The sequence below is a fragment of the Channa argus genome, chromosome 16 (assembly GCF_033026475.1).
Source record: "Channa argus isolate prfri chromosome 16, Channa argus male v1.0, whole genome shotgun sequence".
Classification (NCBI taxonomy): Eukaryota; Metazoa; Chordata; class Actinopteri; order Anabantiformes; family Channidae; genus Channa; species Channa argus.
In genome coordinates this window covers 19,977,902-19,994,552 of record NC_090212.1, presented here as the reverse complement: position 1 = coordinate 19,994,552, position 16,651 = coordinate 19,977,902, and the positions used below count along the sequence as shown (strand labels likewise).

The following is a 16,651-nucleotide window of genomic DNA, read 5'->3' as shown; positions in this document are numbered from 1 at the left end:
GAAATCTTGGGAAATAAAGTGCTACTGATCTGTTTGCAGGATGATAACTGAAAAAGTTCACTATCAGATTTAGCTGAACGCTGATAAACAGGTGGCTAAATATCCAGGTGTGTCCCAGCACAGCCACCAAGAGCCACCTTTTTTTGGGGGGGGGGGAGGGGTCAAACTTCTAATCAAGTTTAGTATTGCTGCTAAACAAGATATAAATATATTGGGAAAGTTTGTTTAAACTGAACAACTAGTCTGAACAACTATGAACATATTAGCAGCTAGAAAACACTTATGCGAGACAGATTTTTCACTATGAGAAAAAAAAAAAAAAGGGAACCAGATTCTCATTATCCAGTAATTTCCCTTTGGAGCCACCGGGCAGCTGCAGCACAGCAGAGGTAAAAGCAAAAGAATAATGATGATAGTTTTTATCCAGAGTTCTGTAACAGTTCACAGTGTTCTCTGCATTAAAATGAATGTGTCCACATGATCCTATCAGATATGTTCCCTCCAGCCCGTGTTTTATCTCTCCTGGCAAATATTGCATAATAATGATAATCACACATAAAAATATATGGTTAGTAAAAGGGTTTTAACATAGGTCACATCAAACATGATCATGCTGCAGTTATTATTACTAAAACATTATCTAACAACATGTCAAACATGTACACTGATGCATTAACAATATATTTTATTAAAATTATACATATATATGTATATAGCACATGTTAGATGGAAATGTGGTACAGATCAGGCTGCACACAAGGAATTCGGATTTGTTTTATGAGCTTGCTCTTTGTAAATCATTAATGACAGTTTCAGAGGGAACCGTAACCACAGTGTTCCCTCCTCCCCCTAGAATCATCCAACAAAGCGCCAGTGAACGCCGAGATATCACGAGCTACACCAACATTTTTCCTTCATGATCGCACATCATGGGCAAACATGTCAAAACAGCTCAGAGGCGACTCTCAACATCCAGGACCTTCCCGTCACCCTCTAATCTAGCAATTACAGGAGAGGCCAGTGAGATGGAACAGATGTGCCATAAATGGGAATGGCAGAGGGAGTCCTGGTCTCCACGAGGAGGACGGCCGAGGCGAGAGAAGAGGTCAATGTGTTCTCTGCTATGCTTGTTTTAAGCCACATGGGCTGCCAGAGGGGTGGGGTTCGCTTGTTGAGGGGTCACTTTGCTTCACGTGCAGTGCTCAGATTATCGAATGTGGCTGGAAACCGGAAACGCTGCGACTGTGTGCAACAATTCCTGCAGCATGACAAGTTCAGCGGTTGGAACAAACTGAGCTCCTGTGGAATAATCCACTTACTCTCTTGTCTGATGGATGTGGAAGCAAATGGACACGACTGGTCCCATCACAGCTCTGCTGCTCCGAGCCAAACAGCCAATGAGTGTTTTAGCTACAGTGCTCAATGTTCTCAATGTACAATGTCCACGTGATGTCATCTGGAGGCGGTAGAGCATTTTTTTACCTGTAACGCTATGAGATACCAGCTTCACAACCTTTAACAACAAATGGATGTTGTCTGATATTTTGACCCAAAAAAAAACCAAAAGTATTTATTGATTTGTTCACTTTATATAAATCAACAACATACTTGATTATGTTAATTGGCAAACACACTTTCTGTTGACAGTCGAGTTGTATAGAAACCTTGATTTTGAAAGACGGAGTTGCATCAGCCTAATTTACATCGTTAAACAGCTTGGTGCCGTGTGGCAGCTCCTGACCCCTCACGTACATGCACTGCGCCCACGTAAATGTGGATATACTGTGTCTGTGGGCTTAACCTCCTGATGATTTGTCCTGAAAAATCACTCAATGTCACGAAGCAGGAAGTGCTAAACGGCCGTGGGGTCTGAGCCCTGCACCTGTCAATCAGAAGAGGAGGCTGAAGTTTGCCTTCAGAAATCCTAACCAGCTGTGCAGCGAAGCTCCAGTTTAACTCCAGTCGACCTTTAACTCAACGTAACAGCAACACAGGGGGGAGTTTCGCAACAATTGTGGCGGCTCCGGTTGACGCTCGAGCCGCACCTCGCAGTCAGGGAACACCTTGAACCATGTTGGTGTCCATGTTGGTCCCCCACCCATCATCTGGTCTATTCCTGCCGCTCAGTGGGACGGGGGTTCTCCACGGAGCGCTGAAAACCGGATTGTTTTACAAACACCTGTCGCTGAATGTCACTCGGCTACACGCCTGTCTCAGAGCGAGCGCAGTTAATCGCTGATTTGGCACACTTACAGTGACAACATACCGAGATCTAGTTTCAGGAACTCAGAGCGCAAACACACATTAGGACACATACTCTCATGCATACACTCTTTCTCACACACAGATAGATGCGGGCTGGCTGCGCTTCAGGCCTTGAGCACAGTGTACTGGAACGAAAAACGCTAAAAAAGATCACGACGAGACGAACAGTGTGGGCACTCGGCGGCCATCTTTGATTTCCCCCTGACTCCGTTGACACACAGAAATAACCTCAAACTGTGCAGAAACACAGAAGGCTGCACACATGTTCAAGGTCGGGGCTGAACTTGCAATTATTTTCAGTTGTCTGCCAAAAAAAAAAAGGGCGACAGTTTGTATATACTGGAATGCTCGAAGCTTTGTGGCTTTGACTGAATGGGAAACAATTAAAGTGCTTCTTGGCAGCACATGAAGCCAGACGGCGATAAAAATGGCTGTGCAGCATGGGTGAGGCCTGTCGGCTCAGCCTGTCTGCAGTCACAAGGATCTTCCAGAAAACTTTCCTTCGGGACTCGGAGTCGGGTTCTGCTCTTTGTCTCTTTGAGCTCAGGCTACTTAACAGCTGCTCAGTGGATCTTAACTTTCTTATCATTGGACGCCCACTTTCCCTGCCTTTCTTATTTTCTGAATTCCCGGTTGAGGTTTATTTGTCAGAGCTTTCAGAGTTCATTTACTCGTGCTAACATAAAATTTAAGGAGCATTTTCCAACTCCTTACCTACAGTAGTAGTAGAAGGACAGAAGGAAGAAATGTTTGCATGACTGACTGGGAGACGAGTCTGCGCCAACAACTAACAATGAATCTGTTAACAAGAGTTTGGGATTGTTGGGTTACTTTGTAGTGGCTTGGAGCTCTGCCCTCTGTATAATGCAGACAAACAACACTGAGACTGCAGATTCAACATGGCAAAACTGATGTGAATCGAGAAGGAACTCACTGAAGTATGTTGATTGAATGTCTGAGAAATATTACAGGCTGAGAGCACTGGCCAGTTTACACAGAGCACGGAAACCGATGGCCAATCTGCCAACGTGACGCCTTACCGCAGTGTCTTGGAGCTTTGCTCGCTTTAAAAACAGATTATCCTGCAAAAGGAAAATCTTTTTGGAAATCGTTTGTCTCACAACAGACCTTCAATATACCACAAGACTTTGATCCACACACTAGACCCCACCAGGCAGTTAGGAAGGGACTATGTTAACGTCATCTTTAACCGCTTACCTGCTTCAGAGTCACGAGTGGCTGGAGCCTATCCCAGCTGTCATTGGGCGAGAGGCGGGGGGCCACCCTGGACAGGTCTCCAGTCTGTCTTGGGGCCAACCCATTGAGACCCACACAGACAGACAGACAGACAACTATTCACACCTATAGGTGTACGGAAGGCCTTTGGACTGTGGGAGGAAACCAGATTAAATGGAGGTTGCATGCAGCTGGGATTCAAACCGGCAACCTTCTAGCTGTGAGGCGGCAGCGCTAACCACTCCGCCACCACGCTGCCCTCTATCTACAAAATGCCACACAAATTTGAACAGACAGTTCACTGGACCTGACTGGGTCCATGTAAAGTTGATTTAGAATCAATCAAGACGCTGGGCAGCAAGTGATGCACATTCTCAACGCATCCATTCAACAGATGCTTTTATGCTAAGGGGTCACAAGGGACAACTTTGACCTGTAGCCAGGAGCAACGGGGAGTCGAACCACTGACCCTGCCGTCTGTGGACGACCGCTTTACGTGTGATTTTCTTTTTTACTAATGTCATCCTATCAAAACGAGAAATGTTGGTATCGCCCATCACTAACAGATAGTGATAGTTATGAAACCACAATAGATACAATTGTTTGAACACTAATTACTTCTTCATTTAATTTTATTTGTCAGAGCTTTTGTGGCTCTGGCCAGAGGTGATTTAAAGGTCGTGCACCAGCCTGAAGACGGACGGCGGGCTTGTCAAACCAGCGATGAGGAGACGAAAGAGAGAAAGTGGGAATGTGAAGGAGAGAGGCTGAGGAGGTGGGGGGAGGGGGAGGGGGGGGATGGAGGTGGGGCAATGGAAAGCATCCACCAGTGCAAACACCTCTGAAACAGAAACATCCATTTAGCAGCGAAAACAAGCCCCCCTCACAAGACCTCCGTGAATGGGCCACTTCAGCCGGCCGAGGAAGTTCCAATGAGGGGCAGGATGTTCCCCTCAGGACGCACTTGAGACGGGCTGAGGGCCAAAAACCTGAATGCATAGACCCCTCTCTCTCTCCCTCTGTCACTGTCCAGCTTTGCCCTCCCACCCGGGCCGAGTGGCTTCAGTGCCCCTCGAGAGAGAGAGAGAGAGAGAGAGAGAAAAAAAATAAAAGATGTTCTCCCCTGCCTGCCTCCCTGCCCGCTTCTTCTCCTCCTACCAGCCATTTACTGAGCTCCAGCCAGTGGGGCGGTGAGGGAGGGCGTGGAACTGTTCTCAGCAAACAAAGACGGAGGGGTAAAGACTTTCCATGATTAAAGAGCAGTTAAGATGCTATGAGAGGCTAATTTGTTCGCTGTGTGACAGGATCAACGGGAACTGGGGGCACAAATCTCCGCTGCCTGCATTTCCTGCCCCAATTTGCAGTGCGATTCAGAGTCTGTTTACCTTTATTCATATGCAACAATTACTTACTTGCATAAATCTGTTTGCGTTTACATGCTCTGCAACAGTCTTAACTTTGTATGCATATGCACACACTCTAACATTTAGCAAGCACAGCTAATGACCTACAACATGGTCAGTAAATAAAGATGTGTCCAAGAGAAATCTGTGTGTAACGATCAGGTTTCCCCCATGTGCTTACAGGCATCGCCACAGCTCACGAGTTAACATTTTACGCTGGGTTTATTTAGTCTGCACAAAACAACTATGTTTAAAATGGTGGTTCTACATGGGCCCCATACAATTTTGTGTTGTTGTATTGTGGTCTGTTGACCCCATGGTTACTCTCGAGACCCCCGCGAGTCACTGCACCTGGTTTAAACTGCAACATACAGTCTTCAATCTACAATCTACCCTGATGGATCATGTTACTCCTTAGAGTAACAGTGTAATATGGGGAGGGGGGTAGTGGTGGGCGACTGTAGCCGCCCAGGTGATGCTGAAAAAAACAGGCACATGGACAAGAGAAAGCAATAAAAAATCAAACTGCGCGTTACGTCAGCGTTAAGTTTCAATCTGAACACAGCCATGGAAATGTTTGGTACAGTTATTCTGTAATCTGAAGCATTAGCAAACATTCAATACACCCGTAGATTAACTGGCTCCTGACTGGATTGGGTCTTTGGGTGGAAAAGAAAGGAATTTATTAGAGCTATATATTGAAAGAAAAACATTTTTGTGGTTGCAATCTGGCTTTAAGAAGTCACCGCTGATCAACTCTATATCTGCAATGAGCTAATGAGCAGTGTTGAGATACCTGGGATTTCTGACACAGTAACAATTGCACTGCATTCGGACTAATAGGCTGCAATAAATTCAGCTCCTTTTATACGAGACATGAGCTCGTTCCGGCTCTTTCTAGCAGGGCTGTTACCATGTGTGCCATTCATGTCCAGAGCTCATTTGTGTTCACGTTAACCCACAGAAAAACAAGTCCTGATTCTGACGGCGCTCAGACAAAACAATCTCCCAGACATGTGGACTCTGTGGTATTTTGGTTTCATTTCATGAACACAAACTTTCGAAACTTCTCATTTGTTCACAATGACTCGCAAAGTCTGTTTGTTCGACTTGCAGGTTGTTTTTTTTTTTTTTTCCACAGGAACAAATTGTTTTGCAAACACAGACTCGCAGCGACAGACACGCCATTGACAGCAAACGCTATTATAACATGTTTATTGAAAACCTTTTTTGACAGCATAGTTTGTCAGGCACAGAGAGAGACTGAGAGAGAGACGCACACAAATTGTTTTTTCCCAGTGGGAGACGTTTGCCCAGAGGGTTTGTGGTGTTGGAATGTTACAGAGGATTCATCATGATCAAAAGAGGTACATTGCAACAAACAAGCTATGAATTACAAAAAAAAAAAAAAAAAAAAAAAAAAAAAAAGAATCACATAATGCCAGATGGTTAGTTTCACCTTTCTGTGTTAGAAACATAGACAAATAAATTACGTGGGATTTCGTTGCACTGGTCTTGTAAAGGGCCTGATATGGAATGCAGAATGAAACGTGGCGGAAACGTAAAATCACCCAAACTGCACGCGAAAGTCGATGTGAATCACTTCATACAGCTACGTGAAACCCTACTCGTGTACATCCGTAATGCGAAATTCAAACATAACTCAGGACCAGCTCGTCGCTCGGTCGCAAATGCAAAATGAGATGAAACAAGCAAAGGACAGCGGTGGGAAGACTAAACACTTCAACCTGTGAATAAATTAGAGACATGAGACATATGTAGAGCTTTAACATCTCAGTATCTCAGAAACTAAAGGAAGCACATTAAGTTGACTTCAATCCAGATTTTCTATTCTGTTGTTACAGAACATGGAATAAATAAGTTGGTCAGAGTCGGGACGACGTAGCCGAAGGCAGATGTGAGACCGTCCATACAGTAAGTGTCCGTCCCTGCTGAGGCAGTGGACTTTTTTCATTCAACAGTTAGGAAAACGTGTTAACTCCTAAAAAGGATTTGTTGTTTTTTTACGCACCTGTTAAGTTTTTCAAGGTCAATGCTGATATTTGCATTAGAGCAAGACATGTACAGTATTCAATCACATGCATACTGCTAAGCTATAAATTTGTGTTTATACGTTTTTGTTGTTCTCCAAAAATGTATTTGTCGCACAATTTATTTAAGTGTATCAGTAATTGTAGGACACAGGTCTTAAAGGGCAACTTGCTTTCTACGGCTTTAGTTTAGGGTGTAAATCTACATTAATGCTTTTGAACTTCCTTCTGCCTTTTCCTATAGGAAAACATTTCTCTGCTTCTAGCTTTTTTCATCATTTAGAAGTTCAGCTGATGTCATCTGGAGGAGCTCTGCAAAAGCAGCTTGACCACGATTACAAACTCCATAGTACGAGCAACGAGATGGCAGAATGCGAACTGAAGGTTCCTCCAAGTGATGTCACCTGGAGGTGTTTTTCAGCTAGAAGTAGAGAGATATTTTAATACACTACTCAGACTAGAACCAAAGGAAGCGGGTTCGATACCTGTGAAGCCGTCCTTCCGGCCACAATACCTGCTAACAACTCTTTGATAATGAAGAAAATGTAAAAACCAATTAGAGGGATTCCGATTTGTTTTTGTAGCAGTTAGACTCTCGGTGGCTCCATGAGCTGCCACGACTTCCAAAAACCTGAAAGACGCTCGATACATTTGTTTGTTTCTATTATGGATCGCTGGCATTTACGAACATGCCACTTTGTTTCACTTTTGTTGCTCTAGAAAAAAAAAAACGAAACAAAAGCCACGTTATGAATGTTGGAACAACACATCCATTTTAGAAGCCATTTAACAGAATTGCAGAAGAGACAGAGAATAAGGTCAAACAGAGCATCCAAATAGACTAAAATACAATAAAATACAGGATAAATTATGCCAAGAGAAAAGCCTGCTGGGGGGCATCAATATCTATTAAAATGACTACTCTACATCATCATCATCATCATCATCTTCTGGCTCTTTAATGAAAAACAACACTGAAAAGCAGACAGCTATGAATAAAAATACTCTCACCATAGGGAAAGCTTTTACCCAGCATGGAACAATAAAACAAAACACCATCCATTTCATTAGATCCACCCAACCTTTACAGAAGTGCCTTTTTTGTCTGTGTTGTTCACTCAAAAAAAATAAAAAGAACCTGGCTTTTATGTACATCACCTTACCTCTAGTGAGAACTGCCTTTGTATTTTTCAAGGTATTTTTTTTTGTCTTTTTTGCAATTATACATTCAAAACATGATCAAAAGGAATCAATCTCATTTTTGTTCGCTTAATTATTCTAGGCACTTCATACATTTGGGCCAGAACTGCACTGAAAATAGAAATAATAACTTTGTGTAACCTTTTACTTCACAAGGGCCTTGATCCTGTGCATAAACCAAAAAAAAAAAAGCTCATAGTTTGGTGCTAAATAGCATAATCTCCCAGTGTAGCAACACAATTAAATACATAACATTTCATATTTTTAAAGTACTTTAAATACTGGGAAGATTTCATTCAGTACTGAGACAGCCCTGTTGAATTATTACAATATATTTCTCTTCATAAAGTCAGTTCATACACTTGGGATCAGGCCATTGCCCAGTAAAGCGATACCACTGTTTCCATTAAGCAGCAGGTGACTCGTGTCTCTGAACCCGTGCTAAAAACACACTCTGTAAACATTTCAACCCTTACACTTTTTTGGGGGGTCAGCTGGAGAGACGACTGCATATTAAAAAGGTGTTGATGGTGGGTGGGTGAGTGGAGGGGGGGGGGGGGGGGGGGGCATTTTGCCATCCCATCATCCTCCCACATGTAACCACCACCCACCTACTGTAACTGTTCTTTTGACAGTGCAGCAATTTGGTGCAGATCGGGAAAAAAAAAACTTGGTGAAAACGGACATTTAAGACTAATTTCGCACTCCTCTCAACAAACGCCCGTCTCCTTGAACAAACTGATATTTTCATACACTGTCAATATACTTTAATATTTGTGCTGTGCAAAAGGTCACACAGCGATGCCTTCATTTCGGTAGTAATACTGTAGAGCAGCGACAAAGCCTCGAGTGTCTGGGCAGGCGTTTCTACTAGAACTCAAACACAAAAGGACATAACAGCTTTACATTTCTGCCTTCACGCGGATGGTTTCATCCACCAGTGTCTCACTTCACGCAGCTCGTTCGCACTGACCCTGTGACCTCTCGGTTACAATATGAGCGGGAGCCCTTCAGGATCAAAACATCCGCCTCTAAATGCTTTTAGTACTGCTCCAAACCATCGGTTAATGCTGACGTTATTTACATTTGTGTGTACCGTTTGTCATTTGGTGTATTAAATTCATCCTTGTAGAATAACAGCAAATGTCTTCATGTTTTGTTCTCTCAGCATGTTTGCTGAGCTACTGAAAAGCATTGTGGGAAACGTACGCCCTTAGTGACGTTTCGTTCCCATCCTCACCTCACCATGTAATGCGATGGGTTGGAATGGTTTCGTTTTAGTTAACTCTTTGTTAAGACCACTTAGGAACGGCAGGGGAGCATTGCATTGTGGGGATTTGGCGTTTTGGCACATTGACAATAGATTTGCGTCCTTGTGGGGATTTTTGACAGCACACAAATTCAAATTTGCGTGTAGGGCAGTTGGTGTAGTTTAGGGCAGTAAGTAGCCGAATGGTCAGAATTCATCAAACATCACACACTGAGCAGTAAAAAAGCATTATTAAGTTGATTTTTGATGTTTTTTCTTATGCAAATGGATTCTCGGAAGGCTTCTCTTAATTCACAGCTAGTTGTTGTTGATGTTCAGTTTGTCTTTAAGTACTAAACCACTTTACTAAGTACTTACTAAAAGGCCCCTCTGGCACATACCTCACATCACTGCTATGTCTTGCCCAGCAAGAGCTAATCGTTGCTTTGATATTGCAAAAGTCATCTTTTCAAACCAGGATTTGAACTCAGTGGAGACATTCAGCTCGCAGTCAGCAGGAGCCTTCAGCTCATGAGTCAAATCACACTCGCTCTTTAAAAATCACGTGTCATACATTCTTCTGTTTTTAAACTGTAAACAAACCAAAATAAAAATAAAAATAAAAAATAAAAAAATAAAAATAATACGGATCAAAAACCGGAGGAGTTGTGAAAATAACATCGCAGTTCTGTTGTAGAATAAGTTACAAAACAATTGAAATAAAAATCTTTGCGTACAGTACTAAAATCCTAAACTAGACTTTTCGAACTGAAGAACCACATGTTAAGTCTATAAATATCTTTACAAATATACATGTTAATTATTCAAATAAAACTTTTCTGTATCACTTTAAATGATTAAATGTTTTACACGTTCATGACAGTGTCTTCTAGATTGCAATGCTTCCATCCTAAAACAATACTTTAAAAAACGTAATTTTTTGTCTTTAAGTACATGGCTGTGGACAGCAATATGATACATATTTGCATTTAGATATTTACAATATATAATTTTCTAGATACATAAAAAAAACAACACCCTTAAATCCTGTAATTATTACTGAATGGCCCTGAAACGTCGCCTCACGTCGGATGAGGGATTTGTTCCATGCTTACCACAAAACTGTTTGCTTGTTTTCTGGGATGCTAATATGTGACGATGTTGGGCAAATTCACGTGTGTTGGTGTGATCCTTCCTGATGTCGCACGCCTTCTGTCAAAGGGAAAGTGTCATCAACTCCCATCACAAAGTTGATCCTGGTTTTATCTTTCAGATTTGAACGTTTATCACAAGCTGTGCAGGCGAGAGGATAAACAGCTGAGGTCCCCGCCTACTGGATCACTGACCAATGCCCTTCATTCCCTCCTCTTGTACCCTCTAGTCTTATTCAGTCTCAGGAGGTTTTATCCCAGTAGGCACAGAATGGTTTCACCCCACAGATTGTCCGTAACAAAAGACTGGCCCGAGTACAAAAATATAGAATTTCTGAAAAGAAGAACACAAACATGGTTCAGCTGCAAAAAAATAATCCTTCAATGTTTAAGGAGTCTCTTATGGAAAGGACGAGGAGGAGGAGAAGATGAAAAGGATGTCGACCAAGAGTTTAGGACGAACCGAAGCACTATGGAAGTATTGCATGCTGAGTTTTTAATTTCCATATCTTGAGGAGGTGATTAATAGTCACAAACTGGGAGAGGAGGTCGATGTCCTCAACCCCCCTCCCACACACACACACGCAGATCCCAGCTCAGGTTTTATGTCCTAATCACGCCGTTACTGGGAAGCTGTTTGGGAAGACAGGGCTCCTCAGGCAGCGGGTCGTGGGTGAACACCGAGTCGTCCCCTGAGGAGCAGGTGCTGTTGGAGTCCTGACAGGTGGGCGAGTACTGCTCGAACGGCACTGACAGGTCCAGGTACTCCTGTCAAAGGAGAGGTCAAAGGTTACACTGGGGCGTCCCAGTCAAATCTCTTCCCTGATCACACGATTTAGTGAAAAATGATCACATTTTCCAGTATTAGCACTTGTATTTTCAGCACTTTAATGAATCTGTTGATTGCATTTGAAATGCACTTCAACCTATTAAATATCTACATATTTCTTTGTCATTGAGAATCCTTGTGCGTTTATATTGCACTTTGATAACATGACACGGTTGTTTTCTCTGCGACTTGAAACGGCTTTTAGCTAAAAGGCGTTTACTGTTGAGGCCTGACGAAGTGGACTTTACAGTGGTCCAAGGTGAAATTGTGAGTAAGGTTTTGTTTTTTATGTCATGGGGGAGACTTACATCGGTGGAGGTCATCGATAAAACCCGGTCGAGATCTTCTACCAGCTGTCTGAAGGTCGGCCTCTGTGATGGCACCGCATGCCAGCACTCCCTCATAATCATGTACCTGGAACACACACATCAGGTTTTAGAATGCCATGCTTTCACGGGATCTGTAACCGTCCAGTTTTACGGTTCAACTACAAGCTCTAGCATTTTTGGGTTTCAACCGGTTTTCACTTTTAGCTGTTGTGTTTCTAGCTGGAAAGAAAACACTGTTCATCACAGTTTGACTACGACGCACGCGGAAATGAGCAGATGCTCACGGTGTATAATGATCCATGGATTTGTGAAACTCACTGAAATAAAAACTAACCCTGTTTGAATTTAGACTTTTCATCGGTTTTTACTATTCAAAAATAAAAACACAGTAAATAACCAAATGTGAGTACAAAAATGCATAAAAGCTGGTTAAGACAGTAGGTGATGTCCTTCATATTTTCATTTTAAACTTTAGTGCGTAGTTTTTGATTTTGGTGAAAGTTCAGAGTCTATATCAACTTTTTCTGTGCCTAACATATCTGATTCATAAATTAAACATTAAGCGAGCATTTAAATGTAAATTTGTACATTTTTCCTTTGCATGCCAGGTCTCTCTGCTTCTCGTATATCAAGTGAAGCTATAGCTGCTAAATACACCTACAGTTCATGGGTGCAGTTGGCAGGTTTGTCCATCCGATGTCCCTCCTTCAGCAGCTTAAAGAGTTCCTCTACTGGGATTCCTGGATATGGCGAGCCCCCCAGTGTGAAGATTTCCCACAGCAACACCCCATACGACCACCTGAACACAGACAGGAAAGATTAACACTCAAATTCACTGAATTGAGATTGGAGGTCAAACAACACTCACGATTCAGAAAGAGGCTTTTTGTTCCCGAGATAAACAGATTGATCTGTTTGAGAATTATTGATCTAAAATAATGTTCACAGCACTCAATTTAAGTCAATTCAAGAGTCAATCTGACACTTTTATTAGCAGCTCACGGATGTTTTTGAAGCTTGGAGCTCAACAACACACACACGCACACGCACAGACAAATGCTAAGTTAGTTCATAGTTTCTTTGGCTGTTCTTGGTCTTTTTATGGAAACAGTTACCAGCCTTATATTTCAAAGGCTAATTTGCACAAGCAGCACTGCTGAACATTGACATTTTAAGAAAAACACTAAACTCCTGCAAAACCAAATGAACACAAATGAAAAAGGGCTCAAGATGCATCGTCAGTAGAGTAGCTGCATATAAGTGACTACACAATCTTTAAAGTGAAAACCAGAAGTGATAAAATGAGAAGTGAGCACAAAATATGAAAAGGAAGGTAAAGTATGTACAGTCACAGCCCAGCTGTTGTCCAATCCAAGAACGCTCATATTGCTAAACCAAGCCATCATCTGGCTTCCTTTCTCTCGCTGTGACAGCAGCTCTCTCCTATATGACTAAAAAATGAGGCGAGGTAATCAGATAATGGGAGGTCTATTAACCTAGTGTACTATTGTCCAGTGAATCACAATCAGACCCCTCCTCCCACTGCAGCGCTCAGTGGGCTTAATCTAATTATCCATGCTCCGGTCCAGAGGAGGGTGGAAACAGACGCTACTGGTCGAGCTCATTGTCCAAACACAAAGAGAGAAAGAGAGAAAAAAAAGACAGAGGGGAGACTGAGGGAGAAAGAGAGACGTCAAAATTTAGATTGAAAAAGAAGGCAACAGGAGACTGTGGCTGTGGCTGAGAGGAACCTGGCTTTCTGAACAGATCTGGACCTAACTCGTTATCTTTGCTGTATTCGAGACATAAACAAATCAGGTCTGTAGGGTCAGAAGGGGGTCAGGACTCTCAGCAATAAAAGCAGGCACAGACTGAGGCCGCGTGCACACACTGCTGCTCGCCATACACGAGTATTCGCAGGCTATTAGGTGGCCAGCAGGAGAAGGTAATCAAGATTTAAACACACGTTTTTTTTTGAGGGGATACTGCAGCAACAAATGAGGATGAATGACATCTTTGAGATCTATACTTCGTCTGCATTTGCAGTTTCATGAAGGCTGATGCAGAGCTGATGTTCCTGGGATCAAACAGCTGATTGCTGGTCGCGCATCAATGGAGAAAACGCTTAAGTTTCCTAAATCCAAAACAATCCACTTCCATCTTCTTCCTTTGATTAATTAAAAAGACATTTAGGCCAAATGTTAGACAATAGAGAGAAGATCTATCTTTATCGTTTCTGTACCTGGTTTAGCCTTTCAACCGTTGATGGAAGTTTCATATTGAGCAGCATTAAGAATGTGCATGCATACAGAAAACACATGACAGAAAGGTGGGGTTTTCTCATTGCACCTCTGAAGCAGTCTAAATAAAATCCTCACCTCAATATTATTGGCAGTGGGGAATATTGTGGCCCTTGAAGTGAGTTTTTGTCTGAACTGGCAGCCTGATTTGAATTAGCATGTTAGTGAGCCGCTGCTTGCAGTAGCTTTGTTATAGTCAGATTTGTTTTAAGGTGTTTTATTTCCCCCCTTGTCAGTCTACACAACCCAACACATTTCATGAAAAAACCCCCCTCTCAGGTCAAAAGTCAGAGTCCCCCGGGGTGTGTGAGAGTAAACTGGCTGCAGAGCGACTACTGTATGAAGGGAGGAGGAGGTTTGGCGGGAGGATTGGCTCTGTAATCCAGACCTGCTGAAATAACAGAGCAGGCTGATTCTTCTCTCGGCCCGTTCCCAGCCTAGTGTAATCACACAGCGAGCCAGTGTTGACAGGGCCCGTGTTTGGCTTGGATGGCTGTGCTGGGGACACAGCGTCTGGCTGCAGCCAGCTGTGGGGGGGCAAGGGGCATTTTAGGAAGGGGTTCAGCTACCGCAAGACACACTCTCTCTGTGAACTTCTCACCTAAACTCTCCTTTCTTCTCCTGATCGCAGCCAATATGGGAGCAATCAAAGATCGCGTCCACCACGTTTGTGTCTACCAGCAGAAGTCCTTTGACTTGTCTGAAAAACGCCCGGAGGGGACTACTCTGCGATAAATCCACTGACCCTTCTTCTATCCTTCTGTTCTGGGGCAGGTTGGATTTACACTGATAAAACAACAGTAACATATTAGGGGCTCCGCTGTGTTTCTATCCCTCTCTGATGTCTTGTTTGGAGAATCAAGAACAAATGCAGTGAGGAATGTGGACCCGCCGACACACGAGAAACTCAGGATTATCCAGTGAGTGCAGACGACAGCGAGCAGGAGATATTTGGAAAGGGAACGGTACCATTTCATATTCACACGCTCAAACTCAGCTAGTGATGCTAACATGCTCCGTCATGATATTTCAACACCCGGATTCCTTGGGTGGGCAGCAGGTCCACATGAGCGGACAGTTGGCATGTGACGGTTGGTTAGTGCAAACTCACACGTCGCTCTGGTGCGTGTAGACCCGGTCGAACAGAGCCTCCGGAGCCATCCATTTCACGGGCAGACGACCCTGCAACAACAGACGCACAACAGAACCGCTCGGTCAGCAGAAATGGTCTGTGCAGAACAGGCAGCAAAACATGGACCCAAACACAAACCTCGTCCTGCCACAAAGATCTTGATTATTAATACCATCATGCGGCTGGAATTCTCCCTTTTCTGGTCTTAAAAGAACTTCCTGAACTCTTTGGACTCTCGTGTAAAGCACTGTAATTATCTTCAGACTGTCATAAAATCAGTTTCTATCACGTAAAGCTAGTGTTCTCTGAAAGACAAACTCAACTCAAAACAGCAAAGTTACAACTGTACAGCTTTTAATGCTGGCCAAACAATCCTGCTTGCATTGATCTGTTAAAGCCTGAGGGGAGCTGCTCAACTAGTGTTGATGATGGGCGAGGCTCACATTTGTGGTCTTTTTGTAGTAGTCTATGTTGTGCACGTCTCTGGCGAGACCGAAGTCGGCGATCTTCATAATGTTGTCCTCCGTCACAAGGACGTTTCTGGCTGCCAGGTCTCTGTGGATACACTGAGGGAAAAAGAACAAATGCATCAAACACACATCCATACAAACACATCTTTGCCCTCTGCAGTTCACAACCTTCATAAAACACTGTCCAGCTTTATTGCTCAACCCTTCCTGGGAAATACAAAGCTTTCCCGAACTTTAAATCAAAACCTTTCAGCAGCTGATTTAAATTTATTCTCAGTGACATTCTTTTAATTTCTAAAGGTCTCAAAGAGAGTTACAAAATCAATTTATTGTATCTCTACAATCAAGCCGAACCCAACAAACCCAACATGCTCTAATTAACTGTTGCAGTTTCCCCTTTCTTCTTATTTTTGCTGTAGATGATAATAAAGTTAAAAGAAGTTAATAAGGCTAATAATCAGAGCAGGTCTCTCAAACAAAAACACAGTGTCGTGGGGGGCTGACCTTCTGTGAGGCGAGGTACTCCATGCCTCGGGCGACCTGGTAGGCGCAGGACAACAGGTCTTTGAAAGTGAGCTGCTCATCGGGGATTTTACAGGTGTCGAAGGAGTAGTCCATGCCTGGTGGGCGCCGCGCCCGCAGGTACTCCCTCAGGTTGCCTTTGGAGGCGTATTCCACCAGGACGTACAGAGGACCTGCGCACAGCACAGAGCGCAGTGTCATCATCAGTGTTAATTTCTGACTTGGAATATGTTCTCTGCAATGCACCGTGGCCTCACCGTCCTGTGTGCAGGCTCCCAGCAAGTTGATAATGTTTTTGTGTTTTCCAATCATCTTCATCATTTCCATCTCTGACACCAGGTCTGATAAATCTTTATCTGTGGCGTCATCTGAGACAAACAAAGGAGCATAGAGTCAGATCACAACGTAATTGTAATGAAAAGCTAGTGACAAAGGGCAAAAATGCAAGAGAGAAGGCTTCAGTTTGAGCCTGTGGGACATATGAGACCAAACAAACCAGACAAATGATTGGACA

At 43.2% G+C, this 16,651-nt stretch overlaps 1 protein-coding gene across 7 annotated transcripts in view; it reads right to left on the bottom strand.

Annotated features, from left to right (window-relative positions):
* Positions 1-7,121: 7,121 nt before the first annotated feature.
* The window catches only part of fgfr3 (fibroblast growth factor receptor 3), a 64,132-nt gene continuing 54,602 nt past the window's right edge, over positions 7,122-16,651 (bottom strand). For all 7 annotated transcript variants that reach the window (XM_067479712.1, XM_067479715.1, XM_067479711.1 and 4 more), the window contains exons 12-18: positions 16,395-16,505; positions 16,120-16,310; positions 15,589-15,711; positions 15,125-15,195; positions 12,375-12,512; positions 11,693-11,798; positions 7,122-11,323 (exon numbers count right to left, since the gene is read on the bottom strand). In XM_067479712.1, the coding sequence (XP_067335813.1) occupies positions 11,159-11,323; positions 11,693-11,798; positions 12,375-12,512; positions 15,125-15,195; positions 15,589-15,711; positions 16,120-16,310; positions 16,395-16,505 (905 nt within the window). In that variant the 3' untranslated portion in view covers positions 7,122-11,158. The remainder of the gene's footprint in view (positions 11,324-11,692; positions 11,799-12,374; positions 12,513-15,124; positions 15,196-15,588; positions 15,712-16,119; positions 16,311-16,394; positions 16,506-16,651) is intronic.